We start from the raw sequence: 15,818 nt of genomic DNA, 5'->3' as shown, positions 1-15,818 counted from the left end.
GATATCCAGGGCAAAATTAAACATAGCGGGAGGGAAAACAAACCCAGAACAAAACCGATCTGTTAATTAGCTGTAGCACCCACAGAAAGACATGCCAGTTGCTAGTTCGGAAGTTTTAAATAGGTTCACTTGCTGGCACTAATTGTTCCTCTGCCTCCCTTTCCCTGCCTACCAAAGCAGAGCAGTTGCTATAAATAAAGTAATAATAATAATACATTTTTTATTATTAAGAATATTGCAAACGAGTATAGCCAGCATCATAATACACTGGATATAGGTTAAATTAGTTGCATCTAGGTCCCACTGAAATAAATGTGAAAAATTACGTAGCTTGGATCCATCCTGTGCAGTTCTATGGATCTAGACACATCAGAAAAGCATTTCAGAAAAATGTGTTGTAAACCTCAAAGGGGGAAATCAAGTTGATGAAAGACAGAACTCCACAGTGCCATCTGGTGTGACAGTGTCATAACTAATGTTGCCGAATCCCAAGGCTCATAGTGGAAGCAGGCAGTGTCCAACCATTGTCCAATCAAAGTCGGACTCAAAGCAGAAAGTAGATAAGAACAGGGGTACAGGGGAGTACCATACGCCCAGAGAACCTGTCATTGTGCTATGGGTGTGGTTGAGTCCACCGAACACATCCTCTTGACTTGCCCTTCTTATGCAGAGCTTAGACAAAATTTTATAGACCCACTCCTACGTCAATCTAGCTTCCTATCCGGAGAAAACCAGGTTTTACACTTGCTGAATAACGTCACTAGAGCTATACCTTCCTTGGTGGCCAAATTTCTTTTTTTAGCTTTTAAGCGTCGCAAGACTATAATTGACTGTATTGATATGGGGCTATCTGTTTAGCCCATTTTAGTGTTGGCTAAGTTCTAAAATCTTCCTGGAGCTTTTAACTGTGTATTGACAAATGTACTTTTTTCTGACTGACGGTCGAATAAAAGGTTGATTATGATTAGATAAGAACAGGGCCTTGGATAGTTTCAGTCAGGAGGGTCCTGCTAACTGATTCATTATTTTGCTAAGCCAGGAGTGAGGAACCTTTTTGGCTCCACAGGTCAGATATCAAGATCAGCCTCATGCACCAGATTTGACAGCTGGCAGAATGGACTTCTATGTTGGCCAGGCCTATGATAAAGACATGGCCTTCTGACTTTTCCTTGCCAAGATAAGAACATAGGAAGAGCCTGCTGGATCAGGCCAATGGTCCATCTAGTTCAGCATCTGTTCTCACAGTGTCCAACCACATACCAGTGGGAAACCAGCAAGCAGGACCTGAGCATGAGATCATTTTCTTCTCCTGTGACTTCCAGCAAGAGGTATTCACAAACATTGCTGCCTTTGACTGTGGGGCAGAGCACAGCCAGCATCTTCTGCCTTCTGCAGTTTGCTCCTTGCCCTCACCTGTGCTCAAATTAACACCTTAACTCTGGCCCCAGCATCTTCAGCAACTGACTCCAGAAACCCTGGGCTGGAGAATGCACACTACTCCAAATGTCACTCCAGATACCTAGGCCTGCTGCTGTTCAGACCATTAAAGGTAAGCAGCTGTACTTTGGCCAAGAGTGAAGTCTCTCATTATATTAGTGCAATGATTCACCCTTGTACAACTTACCCCCTTCCCCTATGCACCCCTAGACATGTTCTGGGTTTTTTCCCCTGCATTGCAGACTACTTTTTGCATTGCACCTGGAAGTGGACAAGCAGTCAGTGGAGCTCATTACATGCAGGCCTCAGAAGTTCTCAGCTCCTGGTCCCAGTTAGCATCCTGACATATCTGGCTACATAAGGAGGGAGTTTTTATTGCTCTTGGGATAGTTGGGCTGGGACTGCTGGACAAGTCCTTCAACTGAGCTTACCAAACAGGGCATTCCTCTAATGTTTTACCTGTATTCCTGCTCCTTCAGGGACAGTTATTTTCCATACACAGTTGAGGCTGTTCAAGTAGGGCTCAGGGAACCCAGGGGACAAAATGGTGCCTTTTCGCTCAGTTAAGTTTCCACCGCAGGGCACTGAAACATAGAAGAGAGGCTGCTACAGGTCTATTCCATATGAGGCTTCCTAATTGCTAGCAGGCTGCTACTACTCTCTATCAACACTGTTATCGGCTTTCACTTCCCCCTAAGTCCTAAGATTTATTCATAACATTCATATGCAGCCCAACAATAATGGTTCTCTGGGACACTTACAAAAAGATTTTAAAAATAATTAGACCATAAAACCATAAAATCTAATGCAGTGTGGTGCCTGCAGCCACAGATAACATCCATGCAACAAAGCTTAAAGCAACACCAGAATTTTTACAATAGAACCTAGGGCCTTTTGCATGCAAAGCACTGAGCTGTGCATCATAGCTGTCAACGTTTCCCTTTTTTAAAGGGAAATTCCCTTATTCCGAATAGAATCCCTTGCAAGAAAAGGGAAAAGTTGACATCTATGCTGTGCATCCTTCCCTTGAACAATTAAGCTGTCTTGTCCTAAATAATAAAAATGGTCAGTCTTGCTCAATATTGTCTACACTTACTGGCAGCAGCTTATCCAGGTTTCAGGCACAGTTCACTCCCAATCTTACCAGGAAATACTGGGAGTTAAACTTGGGACCTCCTGCATGCAAAGAAAATTCTGTACTCCCAAGATATAGCCATTCATTATGTATCAGAAAAAGTTCTTGCTCTCCATTTGGCATGAGCTACTGGAGAAGGGCCTTGGGAGATTGCTCTAAGGTCTGGAAAGGTATTTGTGAGAGGAAGCCAACCTTCAGGTAACATGTCTCCAAGGCAGTTAGGATTGTTAGGGTTGTACCAGAATCTTGAATTGCACTTGGAAATGGGCTAAAAGCCACTTCTAATGACAGGGGCAATATGATCAACAAGAAACAGAGCCTTCAGAATCATTGGTTTCCGAAAGGCATCTTGTCAAGAGGAGAGGTGCTTTTGGAGGAATGGAATTCACACCAGAAACAGTGGAGAAAATGCCAAAGAAGAGTAAGCAGCCAAACTTCCCCTTCAATCTTACACATAAAGGTTAGGATATGTCTGTTTATCAGCATTGTGTGCCTAGCTTTGCTCCTTTGCATGCATGGAAGGTTAATGAAAGCAGGGGTCCCTGCCTGCTGTCCCTTTGTGCTAGCACCAGCTCAAATCCTAGCTTAAGTCCAAGACCCTCCAGGAATCTTGGAACTGAACAGATCACAAATCTGTAGTCGGGTTCAGTGTTGTTCCAGATTTTATAGGTACATACCAACACAAGTAGGCACAGAGGAATTCCACTGAGCAAGGGCTCCAGGCATTGTCAGGCACTCAATGTTGTGGGATCCTTGGAGGGCATAACCAGCAGTGCACTCAAACCGGATCACAGCCCCCACGGAGAAATCACTGCCTATCCGCCTTCCATAGCGGGGTTCAGGCACAGAGCTGCACTGCGTGGCGCTAGTTCGTGGGACAGCTTCAACAAACACACAAGGGGAGAAAGTTACAGAGCATAATGCATGTCTGAGATGAGCAAATCCTTAAAGCAATAATCCTGGAAGGTTGCCTCTCAAATGAACGTGGCTCCTCAGTTTGATCCACCCCACCCACCCATATTAGACAGACACAATAAATTCACTCCCTGCTTTGCTGTTGGAGTTAATCCTCAGCTGTTGAAAACTTCTCATACGTGCCACACTGACATAGCTAAAGCCATCCGCCCGCTCCTGCGTGTGCCCAGCAAAAGGAGCCAAGAACTAGCCATCAAAGCAGACAGCGGCCCAATGGAAAGGTGTTTGATGTGGACTTAAGAGAGGTCAGATGCTGGGTGGGGATTGCTCCCATTGCTATTCCTCTCCAAAAGGCAATCAGAAACGATTGTGCAGCCCAGGAGAGGCTGCAATTAACTCTCTGGAGGGAAGGCGGCAATTTTTATTTGACTTCATCAGAGTCTTTGATTCGGTTAAATCATTAACAATTGCTATCAAAATCTCTTCCCCAATAATTAGGTACGAGAGTCAACTGAAAGGTTCTCTGATTAGTGCAAAAAAGCATCAAAAGAAATCAGGGTCGAGCCTTCCTGCGGAGGCTCAAGCTTGCAACTAAGCTGAGCTACCCAGGATATCTAGGGGCTATCAAAAATTATGAAGCCCTCCTGAGGGAGGAACATCTGATGACTTTGTATGCTTTCCCTACTGGGATAAATCATGCACACCAGAATTGTCATTAATTATGGGCTCCCAATTAAGCTTTTGAAAAACACTACAGGGAAAGATTTATTTTTCCTTCCCTTAGAGTAAAATTGTCAAAAGAATATAAAAGCAGTGTTTTGACTCGCAATAAGAGAGGTATCTAGACCAAAGCCAGAAGGCAAGCACACAAAGGCAGTCTCCTCTCCACCCTCTCCACAGAGGCACATACAACTGGGGACCTTCCTAACCCTGCTGCTCTCTGCGGAGGGAAGCCATGGCTGAAACAAAGCAACGGAGCCAGAGTCTTTGTCTACCTAGCTCAGTATGGCCTGCACTGACTTGGAAGAAGCTCTCAAGGGTTTCAGGCAGTAGACTTTTCCTGTCCCACCTGGATATGGAGATACATAGATAGAATACCCTGTTTTTCTTCCAAACTGGGATTCAAGGTGGCTTACTATTTCTTGGTTATGCTCAGAATGAGGCAGAATTTTGTGACTAGTCAGGGGTAGCTATATATATATTATTGAACATATTTTAGTGGAAATGGAGTGGGCATTTCAAAAGAAAAATAGACAAGTGAGACCTCCAACAAAATGTTTCAATGTGGAGTGCTCCTGTTCAGGGTTCCAGTCAGCAATACCCTCTCTTCCAGGATGCTCTATTCACTTCCTTCTCTGGTGTTCTGTATCCCTACTCAATAGACAGCTAGCATTTTGTGGCCACTGAGCATTCTTGGTCCTCATCTGACTGTATTCTGCCCTCTTCATTCCCCTGAGTATGCTGGTAACTTTCTCTATTTCCCTGCCCCTCCTTGTCTGAGCTACAATTCTGTTAACACTCACAAGCTGAGCTCACTACTAGAGGGAATGATGAAGAACAATTACAAGTGAGTGGTCTTCTCATCAGGGCACACCTGAGGAGAGATGGGGACAGCAGGAGTGTCTGGCATAAATACATTAACACTAGAGCACTCAGCCCAGATTAGTTCTGGATTTAAATCTGCTCCTTGTAATATATTGCACAACCATGCTCCTCTTTGCTCAGTGAGATTTAGGCTATGATCCTCCCAAATAACTCTCTCCCGAGTGACCCTCCCTCGATGGCTTCCACACCACCCAACAAGTGCCTCCAATCCAGTTTGCTTATTGATATCTCTGCCTACCTTGGTAGACAAAATGGAAACCTTTGGCTGTGGCTTGACCTTTGGCACTGAACTTGATGAGGATTTGGTTGGTGGTGGCCAAAGGCAAAGATTCACCTAGGGAAGGAGAAAGCACACAACAAAAATAACAACTCCCAAAGAAAATACAATAAAGCACAATTCTCACCTAAGTGAAGCCAGGACTGGTCTGGTGCAGCAAGCCAATAAGGTGGCAATTTGAATTTTGTAGGGCAGGAGAGGGGAACCTCAGGCTTGGAGGCCAAAAAGGCTCTCCAAGCCTCTTTATCCTGCCTGTCAGATTCCCTTGAGGCCACACTCTCTCTCCAACCACATTCCTTGCTGGCCTGGTTTTACACCCTCATTGAGTGTTTTTGCTTGGCTGGAACATATCCTTGCTTGCCTAGATGGAGGATAGAGGTGTGTGTGTGTAGAAAGCAGCTTATGCAAAATGTCAAATCTTAAGTCTTTGCTCCACCCACTTTTGGCCGCATCCAGCACTGGCATTGACTGTATCTGTTATATCTGAAAGCTGCCTTGACTCCCTTGTCAGGGGAAAAAGGCAGGATATAAATATGATGATGATGATGATGTGGCATCTGGAAAGTTACTTGGATGGGAATGCTGTAGGACCATGCAGCTCCAGACAGAAAAGAAGCATTGCTGGAGGACCTCCTGATAATGCTCTCTGCACAGAGAGTGCTTCCTCCTCTGCTTGGAAGCTTGGATGTGGTCAGGGGGCAGGCATCTGCCAAGCCTGGAGTCAACTGTTCAGATGCTGGCCCAGCCCCACAGCTCTCTACCAGCCCAGCAAGAAGAGTGGAGGTAAGCACCTGAGGAGCAAGGGGGAGGATGGCACCAGATGTTTTGATTCCACTCCCTCTTGCAACTCAGGCTGGGAGGGGGATTGAGCTATGCAGGAAGTCTCTACTTGCTGCAAGCCTATGGGTCATAAACTATGAAAATGTTTGGCCCCCATTTGGTGGGATCACACTCCACAGCTGACATGTCCCTGGGTAATTCAGATATCTTTTGTTGCATGGGTGTGCAGAGCCCAAAACGCAAAGAAAGGATTGCAATGTATCCCCATTCCTGTATTGCGAGGGATAAAGGTCTGTGTCTTACTGGGCTTCCAATATAGGTACCAGTGGGACGCTACTTCCCATATGGCAAGAGGCTGACAATGGGGTTGATCAACAAAACACTAAGAAGTTGTGCCATAGTCACATGTTCACTCAGGTGTAGGGCACCTTCATGAACCACTGGAAGTGGGGTCACACTTCTAATTCTGCCGCAATGTTGCATCACCATTGCTGTGCTGCTCTGACCTCTGCACCTTAAGTAAGGTCTGGAGGAGACTCTTGAGAGTCCTATGGACTGCAAGAAGATCAAACCTATCCATTCTTAAGGAAATCAGCCCTGAGTGCTCACTGGAAGGACAGATCCTGAAGCTGAGGCTCCAATACTTTGGCCACCTCATGAGAAGAGAAGACTCCCTGGAAAAGACCCTGATGTTGGGAAAGATTGAGGGCACAAGGAGAAGGGGACGACAGAGGATGAGATGGTTGGGCAGTGTTCTCGAAGCTACCAGCATGAGTTTGACCAAGCTGCGGGAGGCAGTGGAAGACAGGAGTGCCTGGCGTGCTCTGGTCCATGGGGTCACGAAGAGTCGGACACAAATAAATGACTAAACAACAAATAAAGGGAGCCTTTTGCAAGAGCAACTACTTGTGCAAAGGTTCCAGGGCTCAGCCATTCTCACAAAGGATGCAATTTCCCTGACAGATGATGCAGCTGGAAGCATTCATAACGTTATATATTTCTGTTTCCTATTGGCAGAGTGCTTAAACATCAAGCATGGAGCTTCACAACACTCTACTGCAGGGCAAGTATGTTATGGACCTTCTCCTGACTGCCCACTAAGCTATGTAGGCCATACACCCTGCCCCGCATCCATCCTATTCTCATCTGCCCTCTAGTTTCAGGACTTTCCCACAAGTCAAGCTTCTATATTTGCCTTCCATGCCTACCCCCAGGGGAGTGTAGCCCAGATTTCAGTTATGCTAGGCACGAATGTACCAGGCATCCTCTACAAAAGGCCTTGTCTATAGCAGCTACCCGTTCTGCCCCTCACCCTACTTTACAGAGTGCAAACCAACAAGCACACACTTTTACACAAACGCTTGAACATGTGTAGAGACAGCTTGTACCTGTGCTCAGTGCACTGCATGAACAAGCCTCTTATCACTGCTTCGGCAACAGGCAAAGATGTTCTTTTTCTTTTTCTGGAGGCCACCGATAAGATATTATGATACTATACAGTTAAATCTGTTTTTAATGTTTATGTGATTTTTATTGCGTGCGGGGGTTTAAATACGTTGGTTGTAAATTGCTTCAGGGTGTTTGAGTGGGAAGCAACATAAAATGGAACAAACTCACCCACTCCCTCACAAGAACAAAGCAACTGATCTGCTGGATCAGACTAAAGGCCCATCCGGTCGAGCATTCTGCTCTGAAAGGCACACTAGGCAGGACAGGAGGGCAATATCACTCTCCCGCTCGTTTTCCCCAACAACTGGAATTCAGCTGCATATGTCAAAATCACTTAGTTAGGGCATCTCCTCAGGGCTACCTGTTGCTGTGGCCCTCAGATTTCTCTCCATGCTACTGAATGATGCCTGAGCAGTATGTATGGCCCAAGCAAGCTTAGGATCTTAGGGAGAGGGGGAACATACTCTTACCTGTGTGGGAACCAGAGAGAGAACTGAGGAGACGAGAATGCTGGTTGGGTCCATCATGCACTTCGATGATATCATGGAGAGCGGTCTGGAAGAAGGCAAACTGACCAAACACCACTGTCAATGAAGCACATTTGGCGCAATTAAACAGCAGATTAAAGAGCAGAAGTTTACCATCACACCAATGAAGCAACAGAGACACAACAGAGTGGTATTGGCATACCCCAAAGTATGTAGAATCGCAACAAAAAATCAACAACTAACAATGATTATTTAGGGGATGCCATAACTATTTAATGTGGTACTTGCTTTGAATGTATAGCGGAGATGGAGCCTTAGTTGGATAAAACCCTTTGTGGTTTCAGCTACCACTGTCTATACTGATGTGGGGCTTTATTATTTTATATTTTACTGTATGGCTGGTTTGTATTATGTATTGTATAACTCTGCCCTTTTATATCTACACAGATGAAGGGCACACTATAAATATTTAAAATCAATCTTAACGTGCAAGAACACAGATTGCGGATCGGAGGAGCTATGGGTGCTCAGCAATATGCCCAAAATTAAGATCCAGAAGCCCCACTGGAAATGAATGAAAGCTGCACAGAAGCAGCACTTGTCTGGATTGTGCTCAGAAAAAGGCAGTCAATGTTTAGTCCCATCAGCTCCCCCAAATGCTTTCATTGTAAATACATCTAGCAGATTCCGCCCCCTCCAAAAATGAGAGGGAAATAAATAACAGGCAGCTCATTAGTCCATTTTATTTATTTCTTTTCAAAATACTACCTTCTGAGGGCTTTGGGTTATTTATGCATATCTATTTTTTTCCAAAGCATAACAGCAGTTTTTCTGACTCAAAACCCTGAGGCTCAAGTTCTTGTTGTTGTCGCTTGTTTTTTTTGCATGCTAGATTTGTTATTTGCAGCTTGTAAATGCCCATTTACAGATTCACAAGTGCCTCGCTCTCTTGTTAGGAAATTTCAGCAGTGAAGCCAGCGGCAATGTTTGTGAACTTTGCAAAATCAGATGTTGCGCTGGAATGCTGCAGGGAGCCCCAATCTTCTCCTGATGCCCCCTCAGGTAATCCTCCAAGGAAGCTTCTTCACAGTCCTTTCTTGTCAGACTTTGTGGCACAACTTGTGAAGCCTGGATAATGCTATATCCAATAGGTCCAAGGTGGTGTCCTTCTGAGCTTGCTAGATTACAACTCCCATCAGGCCCTGCATCATACAGCCAGGCTGGCTGGGGCCAATGGGAGTTGCAATCCCTGGTGGGCAGCTTCCTAAGCCATTGGGCCACATTGGCAGGCCTATCTGGTGGTGGTGGGTGGCAGCAGTCTCTAGTAAGTGTCAAGAGAAAAGTCACCTTTTTAATTTTCCACAGTAGGCCCATCACAGCACCTCTCAATCGCAGGTAGGCCCCATTGGGATGCTGAAGTGCCTGAAACTGCCCAAGGATGCCACATGCTGATGCTAGTCCTGATTTCACTCTGCAAGGGTAGCTAACCTGGTGCCTTCCAGATGTTGGTGTTGGACTCCAGATCCCAACACTCATAGCCGGCAACGGTCAAGTATGATGGGAGATGTAGCTCAGCAACATCTAGAGGGCACCACACTGGTCACCCTTGTTCTGTGGAACCCTGGAAGTATCACTCTTCCCCAACAAAGTGTGGCTGCAGGGGATAATTGTAAGATTTCTAGAGCTCAAAGAGTTGAGGCTTTAGACCCCTGCATTAGTTCTCCACTGAATACCGTATTTCTCGCTCCATAGGGTGCACCGGACTGTAGGGCGCACCTAGTTTTTAGGGGGGGAAATAAAGGGGGGAATTATTTCCCCCCCCCCCCAGCCCCAAAGAGCAAAGAAGCCAAGACAGTGAGCGGGATCCATCCTGCTGGCTGTCTTGGCTTCCACTTTAGCCGTGCACAACCTCTCCAGCCGGGAGAGGTTGCGCGCAGCTTTGGCAGAAGCCAAGTCTTGGCTTTGTTTTTAGCCGCAGGGCTGGGGTGGGGGAAGTCCGAGTTTCCCCTGACCCCAGCCCCCAGAACAGGTTCGGGAGTGGCGGCAAGGTTGCATGCAGCCTTGCCGCCGCTCCCAGAGCTTGCGGGGCTGGGGCCGTGCTCCGAAGGCTTGCAGATAGCTGCCTGAAGCCCGAGGAGTGCAGCGTGAGTTGGCACTGCGCTCCCCGGGCTTCAGGCTGCTATCCGCAAGCCTTTGGAGCACGGCAGCAACTCCTGCTGCACTCCGAAGGCTTGCGGATAGCTGACTGAAGCCTCCGGAGCGGGGAGGGAGCGCTCCCTCTGCGCTTCGGAGGCTTCCCGTTGCTATCGCTGAAGCCAAGGAGCCTGCATTCGCTCCATAGGACGCACACACATTTCCCCTTCATTTTTGGAGGGGGAAAAGTGCGTCCTATAGAGCGAAAAATATGGTACTTCTGGCTGAAAAGTTTGGGCCACTGGGAAGGGCAGCTGAATCTCCAGGATTGGTTCCAGGTTTCTGGGGGCACAGGATTTTAGTGGGCTCCTTCTTCCCTTGCTTTCCTCTCAAACCACACTCCTCGTCCCTCTTGGCCTTTAAAGCAAAACTAATCTTGACAATATGGCAATCAGAGAAAAACAACACAACATTTTGAACTTTTGAGCTGATGAGTGCCATTTTGTCATCAGTGAATGGCCACGCCGCTCCCACACATCTAAAAGTAATCCTTGGGTCTCTCCAATATAAAGTGTATACACTGCTGCATGCAGATTAAAATATTCCACTAGACCAGTCCTCAACAACTTGGTGGCCTCCAGGTGTTTCGAACTACTCCTTCCAACAGCTTTAGGGACCAGTGGAATATATTCTTCTGGAGGGAAAATCGCCAATTGTGTTGCTTCTTATTATACTTCTCCCATCAAGTGGCACTTTTATTTCCTGTCTCAGGAAACAAATATGTAATCTGCTGGGCAGAACTGTAACAACGTGAGCAATTTAACCATCAGGGCTTGTGAACACCAAGAATATACCATAGTCTTTGGGCACAACGATGAAATACAGGCACACTTGTCCACTGGTGTAGTTCTGAGGATAGTTTGGAGACAGGACAACACCATCTGATCCTGTGTACTGACCGCCACATGGTGCTGGAATGGGCGAAAAACAACAACAGCAACAATAAATTTGTCTGTCTGTCTAGCAGCACATGCTTTTCTCTTTCCTCCCCCCTTTGTTTTTAAAGATATCAGACAATGCATTCTCTTAATACAATGCCCAGCAAGCAGTAGGAACTCTGTAGTATCTCACTGAGGAAATAGAGGATTCCATCCTAAGTAGAACTTGCGCCTGATACATATTTCATTACAAACTCTGTGCCATCAACTGGAAGGTTTATCACCATGATGTAGGGTCTGTTTGATCTCAAAAGCTGTTGTGAGCAGCATCTTGAACTATGTGGGTTGTTGAGAAGTGGAGTGGGGTACACATGGGTGGTAACTGCTTGAACGGCTCTGCTATGATTTTGGATGCATAACTATCTGTACCCATGTAACAGCAATGCTCACATGATGCAATTTGAAGCTGCCCTGGTCAGCTTTGGGAGAATTTTTCCTTATCTATAATTATTCCTTATATATCTAGTAGGTCACTGAGGTCTGTGCGAGAGCTCCTCCTGCAAGTTTCAAAGATATCAGAAGCCAGTCCCACAGTAGCTTGGAGTAGGGCTTTCACAGTGTGGCTGCCCACTCTGTGAAACTGCACTCCTGTAGAGATACAACAGGCACCCAGTATTTGCACTTTTTGGAAACAAACAAGTATGTTTTTTGTTCTGACAGCCTTTCCCAACTGCGTGAACGGGTCTCTGCCATAAGTGCCTATTTTGTATCTATTGTTTTATTTAAAATATACCAGCTATCTAAAACCGTTTTCAAGCTGTTTTTATTGCACGTTGCCTTGAGACACATGTGCAGAAGGTGATAACTAACTAAACAGAAAGAAGTCCACTTCCACTCTACCCTGCTCACCTGTACATGTAGGTCTTGGTTTGTTCCACACAGGTTTTCCATCTCCTCCCATAATGCATGTTAAGGTAGACACCCCATCAATCACATAGCCACTGCCACAGTAGTAGGTGATAGTGGATCCCAGTTTCAACTCGCTACCAGCCCGGGTGCCATTCTTAATCGAACCAGGATCGAAGCAAGATTCTCTGGGGTTTTCTGGAACAATAAATTGCCACGATGTTAACTGTTTACTCCTAGCGACCACCCCTGCTTTGTCTTTCTGAATAAAACAAAGTGCCAAAGGATCCTCTCAGGAAAGAATGTAGGATGGTTTATGGAAAACATATTCTGGAGCACCTATTGACTACCTATGGAACAGGGATTCAGCAGGCTTCAGCCTTTGAATCCCTGTTGAAAACTTTTCTATTCCGCCAGGCTTATGCAGGCAATACACACTGCTATACACACTTAATGAGAAACATGCCCTATGGAATTCCATCAGGATTTCCTTCTGAAGAGACCTCCATAGGATTGAAATATGTCTCAATTTATATATAAATAATTCGGGGGGGGGGGGGAATGAATCCAGAAAAAGTGTGCTCCTTTTCTCTATTCTCCCCTCATCTCCTCCTGATTTTCGTATGCATGAAATATAATTAGGGGCTTTGATTAATCCATAGCTTTTGTCTTTTGAAAATTGCTCATTAAAAGCCCAAGGCTTTTTATTGTATTTTATTTTAATTGTGAACATCGTGGCCCTGGAACAATAAGAAAATGTGCCCTGAAATTAGATTGTCATGGTTCTTTAAAAAAAAACACAAAACCCACCACTTCCCCCCCATACCTCACCTATTCTCCCTCAAAAGATTCAAGATCTTATGTCCTCATTAGGTGTAAAAAGTCGGATACTGTAACATCGCCTCATCTTCTTTACCACTTGCTTCTGCTCATTCTGCTTATTTACAGCCTCAACTGAGTTTCCAATAACTACAAACAGAAACCATAGGAAACCTCTAAGGCAGTGTTTCCTTAAAACCATTTGACCTTCTAAATTTGTTGAGCTCAGTCCTCCCATGCTGGCAGCAACCACCTGTTGCAAGGTAGATGTGGAGATCCATGCATACAGTCATATTCATTCAACCAGTTGCATGCAAGGGGCTCTGGATCTGGGTAACAACCACTGGCATTAGACAAGAAAGTGGGAATTGGATATATCAGATGGCTCAAGAATGTAGGGAGCTGCCTTGTGCCAAGTCAGACAACCCATCCAGTTTAGTATTGACAACACTGGCTGGCAGTGGCTTTCCAGGGTTTCAAATAGGAGTCCATCTCGTCTGAAACTAAAGAAGATAAGAGAACCAAAAGACACATCTAGTCCAGTATCCTATTTTCACAGCAGCTGACCAGATCCATATGGGATGTCTGCAAGCAGGTTTTCACATGCATGATTTCCAGCAACAAGTATTCAGAAGCATCCTGCCTCTGGAGGTAGAACATAGCCACTGAGCTACAAAGTTTGCCAGAATATTGTGGCAAATCAGAACATCTCTTCAAAGGCTTCACAGGTTTCTAAACTGCTTCAGGCTACAATTCAGGATGGTTTGGGCCTATTAAGTCCTACAGTGGTGCCTCGCAAGACGAAAAGAATCCGTTCCGTGATTCTCTTCGTCTAGCGGTTTTTTCGTCTTGCGAAGCAAGCCCATTGACGGATTAGCGGATTAGCGCTATTAGCGGCTTTTAGCGGCTTATCTGCTGATCGGATCAGTTGATAAGCGGATTAGCGGCTTAGAAAAAGGGGGGGAGGGGAAAAAACCAGCAGGAACTCGCAATACATTGTCGTCTTGCGAAGCAAGCCCATAGGAAATTCGTTTTGCGAAGCACCTCCAAAACGGAAAACTCTTTCGTCTAGCGAGTTTTCCGTCTTGCGAGGCACCACTGTATATGGTTTGGGGCCAGGATATCCTAAGAAGCAACAGCTTCCTGTTTATTCACTGAGACAGAGTTAAGCACCTGAGCCATGACGATGGCATTAGGTGGAGCTGCTGTATGACATGAATGAGAAAGGCACCGCTCGGATAAAGCCTGTGACCAGGAGCAGCTCCATCTCCTTGGAACTGGAAGGGCAGAAGGAAGGGAGCCCAGCAGAAGGTGGAACCAGAGAGCCAACAAGTGGCAAAAACAACTAAGTCTTGTTTTCTCCTCATCGGCATCGCTGCTGAGTTCTACAAGAGGAAGCACTGACAAGGAGGAGGAGGAGGAAGAAGCTGACAGCTAGAGCCACCCTTTGGGAAAAAGCAGAGACATCACCTTGCCAACAAAGGTCCATATATTTAAAGCTATGGTTTCCCCAGTAGTGATGTATGGAAGTGAGAGCTGGACCATAAAGAAGGCTGATCACTGAAGAATTGATGCTTTTGAATTATGGTGCTGAAGGAGACTCTTGAGAGTCCCATGGACTGCAAGAAGATCAAACCTATCCATTCTGGAGGAAATCAGCCCTGAGTGCTCACTGGAAGGACAGATCCTGAAGCTGAGGCTCCAATATTTTGGCCACCACAGGAGAAGAGAAGACTCCCTGGAAAAGACCCTGATGCTGGGAAAGATGAAGGGCACAAGGAGAAGGGGACGACAGAGGACAAGATGGTTGGACAGTGTTCTCGAAGCTACCAGCATGAGTTTGACCAAACTGCGGGAGGCAGTGGAAGACAGGAGTGCCTGGCGTGCTCTGGTCCATGGGGTCATGAAGAGTCGGACACGACTAAACAACTAAACAACAAATGTTGCAATTTAACAGGCTGAAAGGAAAATACCACGCTGTTGCATGAGAAGAACAAAGGAACGTTTATTGTCTTTGCTGGCCAGACAGAGAGGCTCAGTGGATTAACATCCAAAAGGACTGAGCATCCTCCCAAAGAAGGGGGCTTCCTAATATACTTTCCCCTTATCAGTTAAGACTATACATATGCATGGAGTACCTTCCAATCATTTGGGATAACGCCCTACTATGATTCCATATAAGGACTCTGGTTAATTGCATATTAATTAAGCAAGTGAACAAAGGACTCTCTGAGCACCTTCATGCAGCATGTGGGCCTCTTCTGTATTGTGCATACACTTTGGTATGTGGTAACAAGATAAGGAGTAAGGCGAATCCTGGTACCTTGAGGACAGAATGTTTCCTGATTAAGGTAAAGGGACCCCTGGCCGTTAGGTCCAGTCACAGATGACTCTGGGGTTGCAGCACTCATCTCGCTTTATTGGCCAAGGGAGCCGGCATACAGCTTCCGGGTCATGTGGCCAGCCTGACTAAGACACTTCTGGCGAACCAGAGCAGCGCACAGAAACGCTGTTTACCTTCCCGCCAGAACAGTACCTATTTATCTACTTGCACTTTGACGTGCTTTCGAACTGCTAGGTTGGCAGGAGCAGGGACCAAGCAATGGGAGCTCACCCCATCACGGGGATTCAAACTGCCGACCTTCTGATTGGCAAGCCCTAGGCTCTGTGGTTTAGACTACAGCACCACCCGTGTCCCTAATGTTTCCTGATACAATGGGGCAACTCTTTGGTGCAAGATTAGTTGCAGGTCTCTAATTGCCACAGTAAGAAAGAAGGCAGGCGAGTGGAGAATAGCTGAGGGAAGACTGTAGTTGGTGGGACAGCACCCCATTTGTCCCAATGGAGCAGCCTCCTCTGACTACAAGAGAGAGAGAGAGAAAGAGAGAGAGAGATTGCCTTGATGACGATAGGCAGCAAAAGCCTCCCTGCAGACA

The 15,818-nt window shown here is 46.0% G+C and overlaps 1 protein-coding gene across 12 annotated transcripts in view; it reads right to left on the bottom strand.

Annotated features, from left to right (window-relative positions):
* Positions 1-15,818, bottom strand: part of CSMD2 (CUB and Sushi multiple domains 2) — a 492,033-nt gene that overhangs the window by 84,336 nt on the left and 391,879 nt on the right. For all 12 annotated transcript variants that reach the window (XM_081199993.1, XM_081199989.1, XM_081199994.1 and 9 more), the window contains 6 exons: positions 12,067-12,261; positions 11,074-11,190; positions 8,069-8,182; positions 5,331-5,426; positions 3,250-3,453; positions 1,897-2,021 (listed from right to left, as the gene is read on the bottom strand). In XM_081199993.1, the coding sequence (XP_081056119.1) occupies positions 1,897-2,021; positions 3,250-3,453; positions 5,331-5,426; positions 8,069-8,182; positions 11,074-11,190; positions 12,067-12,261 (851 nt within the window). The remainder of the gene's footprint in view (positions 1-1,896; positions 2,022-3,249; positions 3,454-5,330; positions 5,427-8,068; positions 8,183-11,073; positions 11,191-12,066; positions 12,262-15,818) is intronic.

This window comes from Podarcis bocagei (assembly GCF_964188305.1).
Source record: "Podarcis bocagei genome assembly, chromosome: 7".
Lineage (NCBI taxonomy): Eukaryota > Metazoa > Chordata > Lepidosauria > Squamata > Lacertidae > Podarcis > Podarcis bocagei.
The sequence above is the reverse complement of the archived record's forward strand: the minus strand, read 5'-3'. Positions and strand labels throughout refer to the sequence as shown.